General features: G+C 33.7%; 1 protein-coding gene across 3 annotated transcripts in view; it reads right to left on the reverse strand.

The window, feature by feature from the left end:
* IL1RAPL1 (interleukin 1 receptor accessory protein like 1) overlaps positions 1–16,237 on the reverse strand; it is a 704,387-nt gene that overhangs the window by 253,828 nt on the left and 434,322 nt on the right. For all 3 annotated transcript variants that reach the window (XM_069873597.1, XM_069873613.1, XM_069873606.1), the window contains exons 4-5: positions 13,734–13,920; positions 12,996–13,149 (exon numbers count right to left, since the gene is read on the reverse strand). In XM_069873597.1, the coding sequence (XP_069729698.1) occupies positions 12,996–13,149; positions 13,734–13,920 (341 nt within the window). The remainder of the gene's footprint in view (positions 1–12,995; positions 13,150–13,733; positions 13,921–16,237) is intronic.

The following is a 16,237-nucleotide window of genomic DNA, read 5'->3' on the forward strand; positions in this document are numbered from 1 at the left end:
CAATACTTTTCTTTTCCACTCTTGTTCTACTCTCATGGTTGGAATACACAGCAACCCTTTCCTTTGCCCTCAGCAAAACTGTCATCTTACTTAGGAAAAAGAGTTGGCGTATCACTATAGGCAAGAAAATCTGCCTCATCTCATAGAAGAACTTTCTAATAATAAATTCTAAGCAAGTTTTTAAAATTATCTTTATCTTGTTAGAATTGTCTTTTTCTTCCAGGGCAGAAAGTCTGATATGATTTTAAAGATGTATTACTCAAAATTGGTAAAGGCTAAATACAGCTAAATACTGTCAAAAATATGTATTTTTTTTCTCTCCACAAAATCAAACAAACACATAAACAACATCTCGTTTCATCTCCTCCCAGATGAAATTGTTGGTGAAGATTTTGGAGAAGAAAAAGAGGTTTTGTTCAAACTTGGAATGTTTTCTGTTGACTGGTAATCAGTGAGGTCCATTCAGCCTAGCTTCTCTTTTAATGGCTGAAATTTCAGGTAACAACTTTTTTCTATCCTAACACACCTATAGTGCTGACAGGCTTCTAAAAAAAATAAATACCTTTTTGGCATGCATGGTGTAAAAGCAATCCTTAGCCCAAAAAGTCAACAGTATTTCAGTTAATTTAACTAGATATTATCAACTGCCATAAACAAACAAGATTTGAGACCCCTTCCAATTCAGTTCTTAAGTCAGAATTGCATTTCATACTCTAGTCATTTCCTTCAGTCTTCCATAATGAACATGAATAGGAACTATAAGGACCTTCTATATGTGTAGCTATTCATTCTGTAACAATTTACTTATTAAAAAAAGTCTACCACTCACAAAATGCTTTTACAGTACAGTTTTTTATTTTTTTATAAGTAGATTCATCATTTTTTCTATTGACTCAGTATAGTATTTTTAATCAAGTTAATGCAAGTTTTCTGTCCTTTGATACTATGAACACTCAATTTAATAAGGAAACTAGGTCAGCTGTCATGGCTTTTTAAAGGCAATCCTTTGTTACACGTTCAAAAACTGAAAGAAAATTTTCAAGTCATGAAAATCTTTTAATTTGGCCTGTAAGGCCTAGAAGCATCATTTATATTGTTTTGGTTTGTTTTATCTTTGCTGAGTTAAGTAATATTTTTCAGAATTCCTGCTTTAAAAAGACAGGTCAGAAAAAAACCCAAAACAAATAACTGACAACTCAAAGAATTTATCACATTTGCTATGGAACTATTAAATAATAATGACCCTGAACCTGTGTTTAAAGACAGTCATTTCTTCCAATTGAGATAAACTACAGCATAAAATAAGACGTTTTCCATGCTTCGTGCATTCTGTCCACCCCATAGAAGGCATATATATGTGTATACATCTTTCTTAGTGGAGTTTGCAACATTATTCCCTCGGCTTTATGTGCATATCAAATCTACTATGACAAATCACACGGGTGTTCATGAACCACATAGACAAGAAGACACCTAAAGCAGAACAGTACACGATTTAGACTTTGAAAATATGAGACATAATCTGCCAACCGGCATTTATAATATATTACAATAAGGCACTACAGAGCACATGCAAAAGTGTTTTGAAATGTCCTTCACTTTTCAGAAGCCAGAAGAGCTCTTTCAAATATTTTTCTCCTTCAGTCCTTTGAGCATGTCTTTGTCAGAACAGTAGCTGCGTAGGACTATTTCTTATTATGTGTACAGCTTTTTATTTGTGAAAAAGTAGGGAAAAAGAAATACTTTTCCTGTTATAATCACATGATTTCCAGTAAATGTCACATTATCCAGATTTTGAAAGTCTTTTCTTCCTTAATATCTGTTCCTGCCCTCCCATTCATCTTAAAAAAATGCCACTCTTCAAATATAACTGAAAGTTATAGATATTGCTAGCTTTACCTAGCCTTATTTTTTTTCCTGAAGGTGTCAGAGTAGCTCCTTAGAAAACTGAATGTTCTTAAAAATCTAGATTTTTCTTAAAAAAGAGTATGCAACCCACACAAAGGAATGAATCTATTTCTATTTAAATTAGCTTATCACAATGTATTTTTTGCCCTTTGCCAAGTTATTCATGAGCAACTTTTTGAATTCCGAATGCTAGCTCAAAAATTCCAAAAAACTAATGGAATTAGTTTGGAGGAGCAAAGCACCTGAAAAATCAAAACAGGATTTTCAGCAATGCTCTGTCACTGCATGGAGGGGTGACTGCTCAGCCAGAGGCTGTGGCACTTCTATTTCTCTGATGGATGTGGGTAGGTGCTAACCTGGGCTCCACAGAAGCAGCGGTCTCTGTGGCCTCCATCTGCAGCAGGTTATTTTTGCACTTCCTTCCTGCCAATCCTTGGCTTGTCCTCTGATGCTATCTGAGTTTCACAAAGGGAAGGTTTGCAGGAGTGCAGGAGCAACCATAGCAGGTGTTTGTGGGGAGGCAGGGTAGCCCCTTCAGAGGTGCCAGCTTCTGCTACTGACGAAGTGCATCTCGGATGTCAGGACTCAAAGTGTAATAATGGTCTGTGCTGTCAAAGGGCAGGCTTGACAAAGTGAGAAAGGTCTGTTTTGGTCATTGAAATCACAGACTGTGTCAGATGCAGGAGCAGGTAGTATGTTAGGACATGTCCAGCGTGGGATGCTATAAGGCAGCTGGTGCTTGGGCTCCAATGTGAGGCACAAGGCTGCAGGAGAAGCAGGAGTTGTTGATGGTGAGTAACGCTTGCCTCCCATTCTGTGTGTACTATATGACAACAAAATAAAATTCACATCTCTTCTCAGGTTTTTTACCTGCCTGGGCATTAATGAGAGTTGATAGCAACATTAAAACCGTTAGAAGGTGCATGTAAATAGTGAATAGAAGTAGTAGTTTAAAATAAATTTACCACCTCTACACTTCTACATTGAAATATTATAACTCTCTACTTACTGATAAAACAATTATTTTGTTTTCTGCAGCTCTTAAATCAAAACCCTTGTTTTCAGAGAGGACTCTATTTTCTTTATGCTTACTTTGAGATGTATTCAGAATAGTGAAACAAAAGGAAAGTTTTCAGTTATCTGGTTACCACAATCATCACTTTCTTTGAAAGCACAGAATGGAAAAGGGTGTGTTCTGCATTACACGTGAAGCACAGTTTATTCTAGCTGCCAAAATGAATCAAAGTAGTAATATTTTAATAAAAAACCTTATTTTTTCACAATGCAGCTAGCTTTAAGAAATGCATGCTGTGATTCCATCATAAGAAAACTTAAATACTATGAAGAACAATAATCATAATGTTGTTTTAGACATAATGGCTTAGGCAAAACCAGGTAGAAGAAATATATTTTATCAGACCAGTTGGTGTATTAAGCCCTAGAGTCCTGAAGACAGTCCTGTACTCCCAAAAGCTTGCTTACTTTTTTCAGCTGTACATCTCAGTCTAAAATCAAATAACATTTCTACTACAGATTTGTTCTTGTCTGCTTCCAAAAGCTCACACTAATTTTTGGACTTGATTTATAACAAGAAAATATTACGTAGAGCCAGCCTACCATTTCCAAACATTATAAACATAATAACTGTGAAGCCTTAAGGTATTATTCATATAAATTAGATACTTTTATTATGAATCTACATTTGTGTTTGCCACCTAAAGCTCCTTTGATAGTCAAGAGATGAAAGTGGGGCTTTGTATAAAACATCTCATCTGATGTTTCACACATTGAAATTAGGAGGAGAAAGGTAATGCCACAGAATTGCTATGAAGGGCAAATAGCTCATATGCAGTTGAGCTTAAGTATGAAAGTTAGGCGAGAGGAATCTGACCTCTTGAGAAAAAACAAACAAACACACAAACAACTGATCAAATGCTCACCATAAATAAACCTCCCACAACTTGAGCAGAATTATGCTGTGGGACTGTTGAATCTATAAACAGCCTAATAAGGACTGAGAAAGCTTTTTGTCTTATCCTGTGTCTTGAGAAATATAATAGTCTTGGAAAGGATGCAATGAGGAGGGATAGAGTGATTTAGAAAGGGAGAAAACTACAGGCACCTTTCTATTCTAGTTCCTCCCTCTCCATTTTGTTTAAGAAATACAGAGGAAATCCACTGATTTATATCACCCCTCAATCTTGTTTCTATGATGTTACATCTCATATTTTTAAGTGAATGTAGTTCTGGATGTGAATATAATACTCCGAAGTGAAAGGAAGTACTGTATTAAAGAAATGAAAAATGTCATTACTAGTTCCAATTTCTTTCTCATATTCAAACAATAACCATGTGTTATCAACTTCCCACAGAAAAAAGTAAGTTGGTGGAATTGGTTTTCAATATTAAGCTCTCATATATATACATAAAACATCAAAAGTTATTTTATGATATAATTTTGATGTATTCATTCCTATTCCTTTTCACATACTTTTCATTTCTCTAGGATAGAAAATTTCTTCTCTTTATTTTAGACTTGTACTTTTTAGCCGTTTTATCCATACTGATTCCATTAAGAATAGGATCAAACTACTCACCAAGTAAGTAAATTAGGAAGAACAATAGTTTCAGGTAGATCCAAAAATAAAAACTGTATTTTAGAGTCATGAACAAATAGATGGGCAGATTTTCTCCTTTTATTGGAGAAAAAAAAAGAGAAAAAATCTCTTTTGTAAAAAGAGATTTAATCTACTGTTCATCCTGTTTTGGATCATCAATATGCAGATATCATGGCTTTTCTCCTGTTGCTAGAACATGACAGAGGTATTTTTAAATTTGTTTTTAAAAATCAGTTGAGTAATTAATTGAAAGAAATTGTAGGAGAGAATAATCAATAAATACTTGGATCTTCTAAAAATCTGATTTTGTTTTTTTAAATGATCTTGAGTTCTCATCTTTCTCAACAAAAAAGTTAAAAGATGAAATATTGGCTTTGTTAAATCAGTGGGCACACCACCACTGATCTCAATGAAAACAAGATTTCACTTTCGACTCATACTTTTAAAAGAATTCTAAGTTAAACTTGTTCCTTAAATTTGATATGCATTGCTTTTCCATTCTTTAGATACCATAACTTTTTAGATGGTTAATTTGTACTGGGAGGCAAAAACACTTAAAAAAAGCCAATCACTGTTTTTTTTCGTCATGGTGAAGGAAAAAGGACAATATTTCTGAGGTCATCTCAAGACTTGAGTATTCTTGAAGATAAATGTACTTTTGGTGTACTGGAATACATCTTAGATACTTTCTACATGATTTTGCAGCTACTGTTCTCTTAACACTGTATCCAAGCATGCAATGCTGCAGTAAAAATGAGATGTCTTTCTTTTTCTTTAAGCAAAGCTTTTCTGTAACAAAAATTGCAATAATTTAAGATACTTCTATTATCTGGATTTTCAAACTGAACAGACATAGTAGCAATATCATATCACTTGGTAGCTCTAAGTTAAGAATTCAACTAAGTCAGTTGAAAGATATTGAAAATAATGGAAAATTACCCTCCATTTTAAAGCTAAATATTCAGTTAATGTAACTGCATACAGAGTAATTTCAAGGATGGGTACAGGTTGTTTTTGAAGATGAAAGCAAAGTGAGGTCCACATGCTATTGTACTTATGCATTCTATACTCTAGTTTATTAAAATACCCTCCCAGAAGATTCCACTGTACACATAAATTGTCTAAAAGTTTCACAGAAAAGCTAGGGAAATGATAAATGCTTGGTTAGGACAACACTGTTGTATTTAACATACTCTAGGGGAACATAAAAGTAAAATGAAGCCTTCTGATTCCATAGCAATAATGCGAAACATTAACTCTGAATGTCATTTAACTACATTTTTAAAGGTTGCTTAACAAGCATCTTGGGTGCCTTAAGAACAGATTTATTTAATTTTTGGAATATCTTATTGAACGAAGGGTTTATAAGTCTTTTATATCTTTAGAAGTCACTAACACTTACAGTTTTGTGATAAAAATTACATTTTGCAGTTTCTTTTTCTCTGTAGGATGGAGCTCATCTTAACAACTTTACCTCACTAAACTGCAACAATGTGAAGCAGCACCATGGTAACAACATCCACTCAAAAATGCTTATATTTCAATATTCTTATGAAGGAAAGGGCACTAACTCATACAAATTTCCATCATACCAGGAAACGACATTTTCCTAAATTTTTCTTGAATGATGTAAAAAAAAAATTTGTTTGGTGTTGGTTTTTATCTATCTTACTTTTTTACCTTTTACACAAAAGCATAACCGAAAAAAAATCTGCAGGAAAAAGACTCTGACATAAGCTTAAAGAGTTCTCAGGTTTCTAATAACACCATGGGTAGAAATAAGCAAAACTGTCATAATTTTAACAACAGTATACACAGAAACACGTTACACTTGCTACATAATATATGTTTAAGTGGAATTCTTTATTTTCATCGGGGAATAAGAGGATTTCTTCTTCGTTAAAACATCACCTTAACTTCTACCAACACCATATTGTCAACAAGGAGTACAGGACTCCAACAGATGTCATTACTGCCCCATCAATTACATTGTTTAATAGCATCTGCCTAAGTAAATATTACAAGTCTTGCATATTTTTTCCACACGTTAATGTTGTGCGAGGTAACCACAGGCATCAATAGGCATAACACACAGTGAAAAAGAATGATTGAAAAATGCTTGTAAATACTGATAATTTGCTTTAACATACTAACCCCAAAACTTTTTAACATATGTGAGAATTTTATAACTCTCTCCAGTGAACATAGATGGGAACAATCTCCAAATAGTAAAGCTGGCCTTTTTGAATGCCTTAATTTAGCATATCACAAAGGCAGAAACATCATGTCGCCACCAGCAAGGTCAAAAGTAGAGCTGAGAGTATGTTGTCCTTTAACTTTTGTATCCATTTTTTTGCTAAGTTGCTGAAGTTGAATTTCTAATTCATAATTTCAACCTGTAACATGGAGTACATGACATCTTTGGATTTAAATTAAATTAAAATATATAAAGATTTGCTCATTGCTGTCTTCATATAAGACTGGGTCTGAATAACCCACAAAACCCATTTACAATTAATACATTAAATGAATATTTATAGAGAATGTTTTAATCAAATCTCTACATAACATTCTAATTATTATTACTCAAATGCACACAGGATATTAATTTGGACCCTTATTTTCAGCAATACAAAATGATTGTACTATAGAAGAACATCACTCATTTCTAATTAAAAAAAAATGTCCAACACACACTTCAGCCATGAATTTGTTAAACCTACAGGAATTTATGTATTATAAAAATGCAAAGTTGGCACATTGAACATGTTGCTTTCATAATGAGTCTATTGTTTGCTTTATATTCTATTAGTCTTTGCACAGAATAATGGTAAATAGAATTTCTATCTGAATATGTTCTGGAGATGAATTAAATTCATGACGAACAAAAGGAATAAGCATCAGCTCTGATAATTATTAGGATCAGCTGATTCAAAGAGGAGCTGCATTCAAAATGGTTCATCCCTGTCATTAACTGCAGAAACCAAGCAGAGCGTTCTCAAGATCTAAACATGTGGAAAACAACCCTCTTTGTTCTTTAACACTTTTCTCACTTAACACTTGCTAAAAACAAAGAGGTACAGACTTATTGCAGCATCTTTCTGCATTCCAATGTATTGAGTGAGAAAGAGCAGCAGAGCTGGAAAAAAATTAGTCAATTTGTTTTGGGAAAAAGAGTAAGCACATTTTCTCTTACACAGATAGAATACAGGACATAAAGCAGGCTAAAACCCTCAAAGTGTCCCCCCAGAATCCCCTTTTTTTTCCCAAAATATGATGACTGGTCATGTATATAAGTTCCAGATATAGTGAGCTGTGAGGGTAGATATATAATTTAATTGTGATTATTTCTTCACACTATTTATTTTCAATGTTGATTTTTCAGAACTAAAAATACATAAATACATAGAGTCACTTAAGATTTTCTACTATGCTAATGAACACTAATTCTGTCAGAAAGCAAGAGACAAAGCTTATTCAACAAATCCCAACCTTTATGCAACACTAGCAGAGTCAACTACTGCATTACTGTGAAACAGACAAATTGCTTTCTTTCTTTGTCTAAAAAAAATCTAAAGACAAAAAAAGTCATGGGTAGCAGATAGAAAAGAGTAAACTGGCACTTTCAAGATTATTGCAAAAATAATTTAAACCAAGCAGGCTAACTTTAAATAATAAAAATTCTTGTATTAATTTACATTAAATCTATTATTGCTATAGCTTCCTGGTGAAAATGCTCAAATCTTTAAATCTAAAATTGTACTTATTCCAGCAGGAGTTGTTTTCAAGGGGACTTTAGGGGACTAATCAATGAACAAAGACAATAAAAGGATTCTCTAAGGAAAGGCTTTGGGACGAAGAATCTACTGATTAGCCCTGATTCCATCTGTAAGGTACAAGGGCTTCTTACTTTCAACAGAATGGAAAAAATGTTTTAATATTTAAAACTAAATCAGTAATGGAGGAATTGAATAAGTAATGCTCCATCTGCAAGGCTAATGAGGTCTATTTGCTTTATGTTGTTCATCATGGAAAACTATTTGATATGGCAGCAGGGATTCATGAGCTTTCTCTTAAACCCAAGCAGGACTTCATTTAACCTGAATGAAATTCTGCCAAAGTGGGAAGAGTTTGTGCTTGTGTAAATGTATTGGTAGTAAAAATAATCATCATCATCATCATCATTGTACAAAGATGTAAATAAAAGAAATAACTGCTGGAAAATATTTTTGAGCCACTATGTGTACTATGACTAAATTAATACTATTCTACTGAAATATGATTCTTTCCCATGTCTGAACATACATTTAATTAAGTATGTCACAGAAAACAGGCATGCCTGAATTAAACTTCAACATATAAAAGAAAAAAACTGTTAATCTTACCAGTATGAAGGTATGAATGTCTAAAATGTCCTTGTACATTGCAGGACTTTTTAGGACATTTAATCACATAAACGCAAACCAGTAATTACCAATTACTAGTTTATGTGATTATTTACATTAGTTAAAATCTAGAATAATCAGTGTCTAGTTTGTATTTTGCGAAGCAGATGATTTCTAAGTCAGATCTCAGAACAATACAGAAATTGATTTAAATCACTTAGATGATAATGTATTTTCAGTGTGAGATACAGATATTCCAAAAATATTAAAATCAAAGCAAAAAGAATTATACTAAAAATTTAAGATACACATCCATATCATAAGAAGGAATACTTCTCTGGAAAAGAGGTAAAGTATATACTTGTTCTTGGTACAGAACAGATACATAACATTTGAAGGTTTCATCTATTATTTACAAATAATTCACTATGGGTCACATAAGTATGTAAGGTGTAAAGCACTGAGGTTATCATAAAAATCATATGCAACATCAATACTAAAAATAATACACGTATAACATAGCTTAATAGTCTGCAATAGCAACAAGGGATCCCTATAGGAGACAGTAAGGCTGCCCAGGTGTATTGTGACCAAACATAAAGGGGACCCTGAAGTCAGTGATCTTCTATAGCTGTCCACAGAGGAGAGGTGAAGAAGGCAAGCTGGTGCGTCATCCGAACAATGTCATAGCTGGCTCACCTTGCCTGCCTTAAGCGATCCAGGAGTTTAATTTGTGGTTTTGCAGTTGCTTACACATATGACCTTGTTCTCTTGTAAAGATTACCCACCTTCTACTCTAATTCCTATGAATAATATTAGAAAAAGAGCTTTTTTTGGCTGTTTATAAGGTCAAGAAAGTTGGTTTTATCATTTCTCATATTGTCTGAAGAATCCTGTCTTTTCTTCTCCAATAAGATTTAAAGGAAGAAGAGAATTTTATGTAACTGGAGAGTATTCCTGTGATTGTGTAATAATACTTTCCTGATATTTTACTTTTTTCTTCTTGCCTCTTCTAGGTAGAAAGAAGGACAAGAATGCTACTTAAATCCAGTTCTGCTCTGTTTAACACACTGAATTTTCTTATGTCAACAACCAGATACCTATGATTTCTCAGAAAAAAATGATTAACTGTTGTATTTCTTACTAGGCAGTGGTAACAATGTACAGAGGTAGTTGTCTTCATCTTCTATAGAATAATAGAAATATATACATACAAACCAACTGACTCATGGATTTCTTGCAGTGGGGGGAGGGGGGGAGAAGAGAGGGGGTTGAGTTTCTAGAAGAAAAGTAGTATATTCCAGGGAAGAAATGTAGAAAGTCTGAATTCCAATCTTACTTAAATACATATATGGAAAAATGGAAATAAACCCCATGAATGTGGGTTTTTTGATCACGGATGTTTGGTCATTACCATCCATCATTACATAACATTACATTACCATACATCATTACCCATCATTACCATACAAAGTAATGCTAATGAATAGAGGCATTATATTTTTCTTAAATCTGATCTTCATAAACACATCACAACTTCTCATATGTTCTGAAAGTCTGAGGCAAATTAGTAATTCTTAGTCGTATTTATGAATTTCTTTTATTCTAACAAAAATGTATGCTTGATAGAGGAATTTCAAATGTCTTAGAAATAATTTTTCTACTCATGGAGCTGGAATTTATTGATGAAATTTGTTCTTAGCAAGGGTTCACACAAACATCATCATTACTGACACTGTCTGGAGACATATTGGAGACTGTACATCAGAAAGACACATCATAACTTTGTTTAATTTAAGTATGTTTTCATTAATACTGTAAAGCAATCAACTATCAATTTAATTTTCTACTTTAAATTTCACATTTGCAGCATTTCTCAGTTTCTGAACTTAAGTTTAATTCCTTTTTCAAATCAAACACACAGTTCCTTACAAGCTTCATTGTCTTATCAAGACACCCATATATATGTGGTATAAAATTAGTACTACTATGACTAGATCTGTTAGTTCTGTTTAGTCTTCTAATACTATAAAGATGATACGAAAATCTGCAGTACTACCCAGGCATTTTACTAATTTGGAGGTTTTCCTTACATCTGCCAGAATTTGCAGAGGTGGAAACTGAGTAATTCCTACATATGCTTTCATTCACTTCTAGCACATCAAAATCAGCCAAGTATCTTTCTGTCTCTGTCTAGTTAAACGTTAAGTACTGAACTCCTACCTACACTGCAAATGATTAATTACAGTTTTTAAACTATTACTACAAATAATAACATGCATCTGGTTCCAATGTTTTTTTCTTTCTCCTTTCCATCAGTCTAAATCTGTTTGAAATAATGCTGCACAGTGGAGCACCCACCGTAGGTACAGAAGAGATCATCTGAGGACTAAGGGTATATTTACTCTTCAAATCTATACATCATATATTACAAAAGATAATTAACAACCTCCTTCTGGTGTAAATCAAATTCCTGAAGTCTGTCTCTGCTTTCCTTATATGCAAGTAAATCAAGTAGAGTATATGGATGTTTACTGTAAGGTTAATCACTAGGCAGTAATTGCCTGTCTGTATTGACCAAATAAATCAATGCCATACAAAAGAAAAAATATTAAGAGATCTTGAATATTGAGCTTAAATAAATATGATTGATTGCTTGAATTCTCTCAAAATGGCATAAATAATATGATTTCCAGACTAATCTAATAGAATGAAATTACAAACCATAATTCACTATAATTTCTCATAATGAGGAGAGCAAATGAGACACATCAAAATAGAAAGAAAACTTTTCACCATAAAGTGAAACTGTGGCAATTCAGCCTAAGCAACATCCCAAGTGCTGTTCCTAATTGTCTGTGTGCAATATATTTATATTTTAGATACTAAAAAGGAACAAGAAAAGCCCACAAAACTACTTCTCTAAGATTTGTTTCTTGTTTTGTTAGATATTTTGAAGATGTAAGAACCTATATAAGCAAGCATCTCTGCAAATGATGTGGATCTCGTTCACCTTCAGTTTGCCAGGAAAATCCAGTTTCTGCCTTTTTTTATGGAATATACTGTGGAACTTCATTGCATTGCATAGATCATTATGTACTCCTGACTTCCAATGTCATCCTATAATTCCAGAGGCTAATTTTCTACCTTATGCATATGTTCAGCTATATACTTTACACATTTGTAAAACAGAGGTTAGAGGTTTGGTGAGGAACTGAAAATTTAATGGATCATTCTTCATACTATTATTCTGCTGTAGACATTGCATTACCGCATATATTTGGTTTTCATCTATGATAGATTTTCCATAATACTGCGGTAGTTTTAAATGCAGATTATATTAAATGCATCTTCTTCAATTGCTGTTTGCTAAATTACAGAGTTTATTAATGTTATGTAATTACTCCGTGGAACTTGATACTTCAAAATGTTTTTGAAGCCATAAATAAATGGATCAAAAAAAATAATCACACTAATGGAAAATAGGTTAATTGGTAACCACAGCAAATGATGATTGAGATCAGGAAGTTCTTGAACTATAAATTAGAGAAAGCTGAGAGAGAATACTAGAGGAAGAGTGCTACTATTCCTCAGTCACATGCTGGTCAAACATTACCCTTTACGTATCTATGACTCAGTTGCAATGGTCTTGCTGGGCTAGAGCTAATGCTATTGACTTGCAGATACAGCTATTCCCTTAAAAAAAGACAATTAGAGCTACTGAGTTACAACTTAATTAATTGCATGTACCAAGGCATTTAACCACATGAAGAAGTATGATTGACTTAATATTCTCATTTTCTATTACAGGCAGTGCTTGCTGAAATTAGCTGTTCTTTGACAACGTTTTCCATTCAAAACCAAGATCTACCAGCAAACATTTGCAAAAGATCAGAACTCGGACTTGTCCAAAATGTTACATATACTGCTGTGAAGTATTCAGGACAACTTTAATGTATTAATTGTTCATATCTAGGCACACAGCAAAGTTTTGTGCAAAAGTGATTTACGTAGGTACAATGACTGAAATCACAGTATTCAATGCTTTTTCTGAAGATAAAAGATAGCAAGAGCCTGTAATTACCTGTAACTGTTAATTCCGTAGTTCTTCTGACAACAAAGAATCCATATTTTAATTCACAAGTGTAATTTCCAATGTCATCCTCTCTAACTTCCCGAATGACAAGAGTGTCCTTTTTAAACACAATACTTGATCTCCACGTCTTTGACTTGCATTCCTGTTTAAAGATAATATAACACTTCAGTGACTATGTTCTTATACTTAAATTGGACCACTGTTGAGAATGCTGCTCAAAGTTAAGGTGCCTAGGCAAGAGCTCAGGCTACTTATAAACTTTGCATACACTAAATAACTGAAAATCTAATTCAATTACTTATTGAATTCCTAGTTAATTATTTGCCATTGCACTTACATTTGTGATCTATGACTTTTTAGAAACACACTTTAGCCTGGTACAGCACAAGTAGTTGCTCTATAAGGAGCTCACATGGTTTTACCCTAGCATATCAAACCAGACCAGACTAGTAACATTTCTCTTTTTCAGCCTTCTTTGTTAGCAGAAAGTTGCCAGTTTTTTGCAATATCCATAAATGGATATCAAGAAAATACCAGCTCCAAAGTTTACCAAAGGAAGTATTTGAATTTCGTTCATGCTTAGTTCATTCTTTTCTATCTTTGATTCTGTTGTCTGTTCTTAATAAATTTTAAAACAATCAAGATTCATATTGTATTTACATCATGGAAATCATAAGAACATTGCATAATGTCTTACGGGAAGTGAAAATCTTTTGCATTCCTTACCTTATACCACAGAATTTCAGGCTCCCTAAATGGAAATAAAAAATCCTCAATTTCAGGGCATGAGATTTCCTTGCTTTTGCTAAGTTCAGCTTTTTCAAAATATTTCATCTTTGAATTGTAGCAGAGTCCAGTGTCATTTTCACCCACCGTCAGCGAAATGGACACTTTCATACAGTAAGTTGAGTTTCTGTAATGCAATAAAAATAGAAATAAAAGTCTAATATGAAAAAAATAAATGCCAATGTACATGACAGCATTTTTAAGTGATTATTTTCATTCTAAGCCAGAGGTAAAAATAAGACATTGTATTTTGTATGTACTTGATAGCTGTTCACAATAATTTTATTTCTTTTTAAGCCACTACAATATTTAGAAGGTGTTATTTGGCCATACTCTATGCCTAAAAGGTTTATCTGCCCCTTTCGTCAAACTCCTCCTAACATACTGTCTTTTCTATGTATTTGAGAACAACTTCCTCAAAAGTAACTACGCAGGAAAAGCTCTATGTTTTTACCACTGAAAGTAAGCCAGCTTGCTGATAGACACCAGTACTACGACTCTCAGCGGTGAAAAGAACATGTTGTAGTATCATAGACAAATGCCAAACTGGAACTTGAGCACCACACCAAGAGCCACTTATTCATTAGAACTGAGCATTCTTTAAAGTGGAAGCGGCAAACGTTTTGTAGCCTTTCATTAAAATGAGTCTTGTGACCCTTCCAATTATAGAATAAAGGAAGTCTTAACCTAACAGACTGCTAACTTGGTTACCTTAACCTTCATTTCCCATACTCCCAGGACCAAATATTGCTTCTGTATTACCTGTCACCTTCATTACTTTGAGCTTTCTCCTGAAAGTTGTTGCTTCCTCTGCTGCTGGAAGTTGATCTACCAGCCAAACAGAGGATAGGAAAATTTGCCTTCCTTCCCACGCTTCACTATGCACTTTAATTAGGCTCAAAGACTAAATTACTTGAAATGATTACTTTTTTTTTTTTCATCTGAGTTTCCAGGTGTGAAAAAAATGAGCTAGTAAAGCTGAGTGCTGTCCAGGATATCTCACAGTGGGATAATGTAAGATTTCTCTTTTACTGATTTGTAAATGCATTTGACCCATTATATGGTGAAACAGGATCTTGTATACATCACAGAGAAGACTTTTATTTTATCTCCATTTTCAGACTCTGATTGTTAATATACAACAATCTTGTGTGTATCGGATATGGTAGAATCACAAAGATTTTCTACATTTTCTGATTGCATTAGATTTTTTTAATATCTCTTTCCTTTTTCTGTTCAAGAATACAGGAAAGACATGCTTAAGGATAACTAAAAAAGGAACTTCATTCAAAGAACTCTATAGACCAATTTTCTACTGGAAGTGCAAACCTGAAAAGGAAGATTTATAAGTAGCTATAAAATTAGCAAATATTCTTTGAAATGTAAATTCTGGAATTGAATGACCCTTAGCTATCCAGTTAATTCATGGACTTGCAAGGAGAATAAACACAAAATCTCTCCCTCAAAATGAAGCTGTAAGTATTATTTATTACCATGTTCAAGAAAATGGCTGTATAAAGTAAATAAAGGTGTTTAAACTTTATGCAAAACAAAGGATGCATCGAGTGAACATGAATCATTATTGCTTGAATAATCATTAAAAGTCACCTAAGACTTCCCAAATTCTCTATTCTTGAGAGACCTATCCGCTTGAAATAGGGAGAAGGTCTAAACAATTGATCAAGCTCTGAGAGACAAGAGGACACTAACTAGATGAAAGAGGATTCCATTACTGGCTGACAAGATTCAATACATAGATTCAATACATGGAGAAGAAGCAGCCTGGAGCCTTCCAAGCCACCGTCGTTCCCTGGGAATCGGCTGCAGAGGTCGCCCGCTATCTCCAGGAGCTCCTCAAGAAGAAGTGTTGAGGATGGCTCAGCAGAGACTTGCTTAGGAATGGTTGGACTCGATGATCCGATGGGTCTCTTCCAGCCTGGTTATTCTATGATTCTATGATAGGAAGCTACTGGCTATTTAATTTGTACATTTAAATATTCTCTTTTATTCCTTTCTATGTGTTTGAACTCATGAGTCTAAGGAAATTTTATAGCCCAATGGAAACACAATGTTACATTTATTATTAACAGCAAATTCTACAAACAGTTTTTCTCCTTTAGTTCTCCAGTGTGGTTCAAATCATGGTCCTTTATCACCAGGCAGCTACACTTCAAAGCAGTACCAATCTGAAAACTCAAATCTGCAACAGTTACTTAAAAAAATGTGGGCAATGAAAATCACGCAGATTATGAATACATGGTAAAGGACTTACTAGAACTTTATGTATTTCCTCTCCCTTGTCCACAAGACTGGGTTGCTTATAAGGACTAGGAGAATATTTATCCACTTGCTACTACTGATGAACAAAAATTACTTCATATGGTATGACAGAAGCTGCCCTGGTCTTTGGCATGAAACTATGCAGTCATCTTCACCCTAACATG

The sequence above is a fragment of the Phaenicophaeus curvirostris genome, chromosome 1 (assembly GCF_032191515.1).
Source record: "Phaenicophaeus curvirostris isolate KB17595 chromosome 1, BPBGC_Pcur_1.0, whole genome shotgun sequence".
Classification (NCBI taxonomy): Eukaryota; Metazoa; Chordata; class Aves; order Cuculiformes; family Cuculidae; genus Phaenicophaeus; species Phaenicophaeus curvirostris.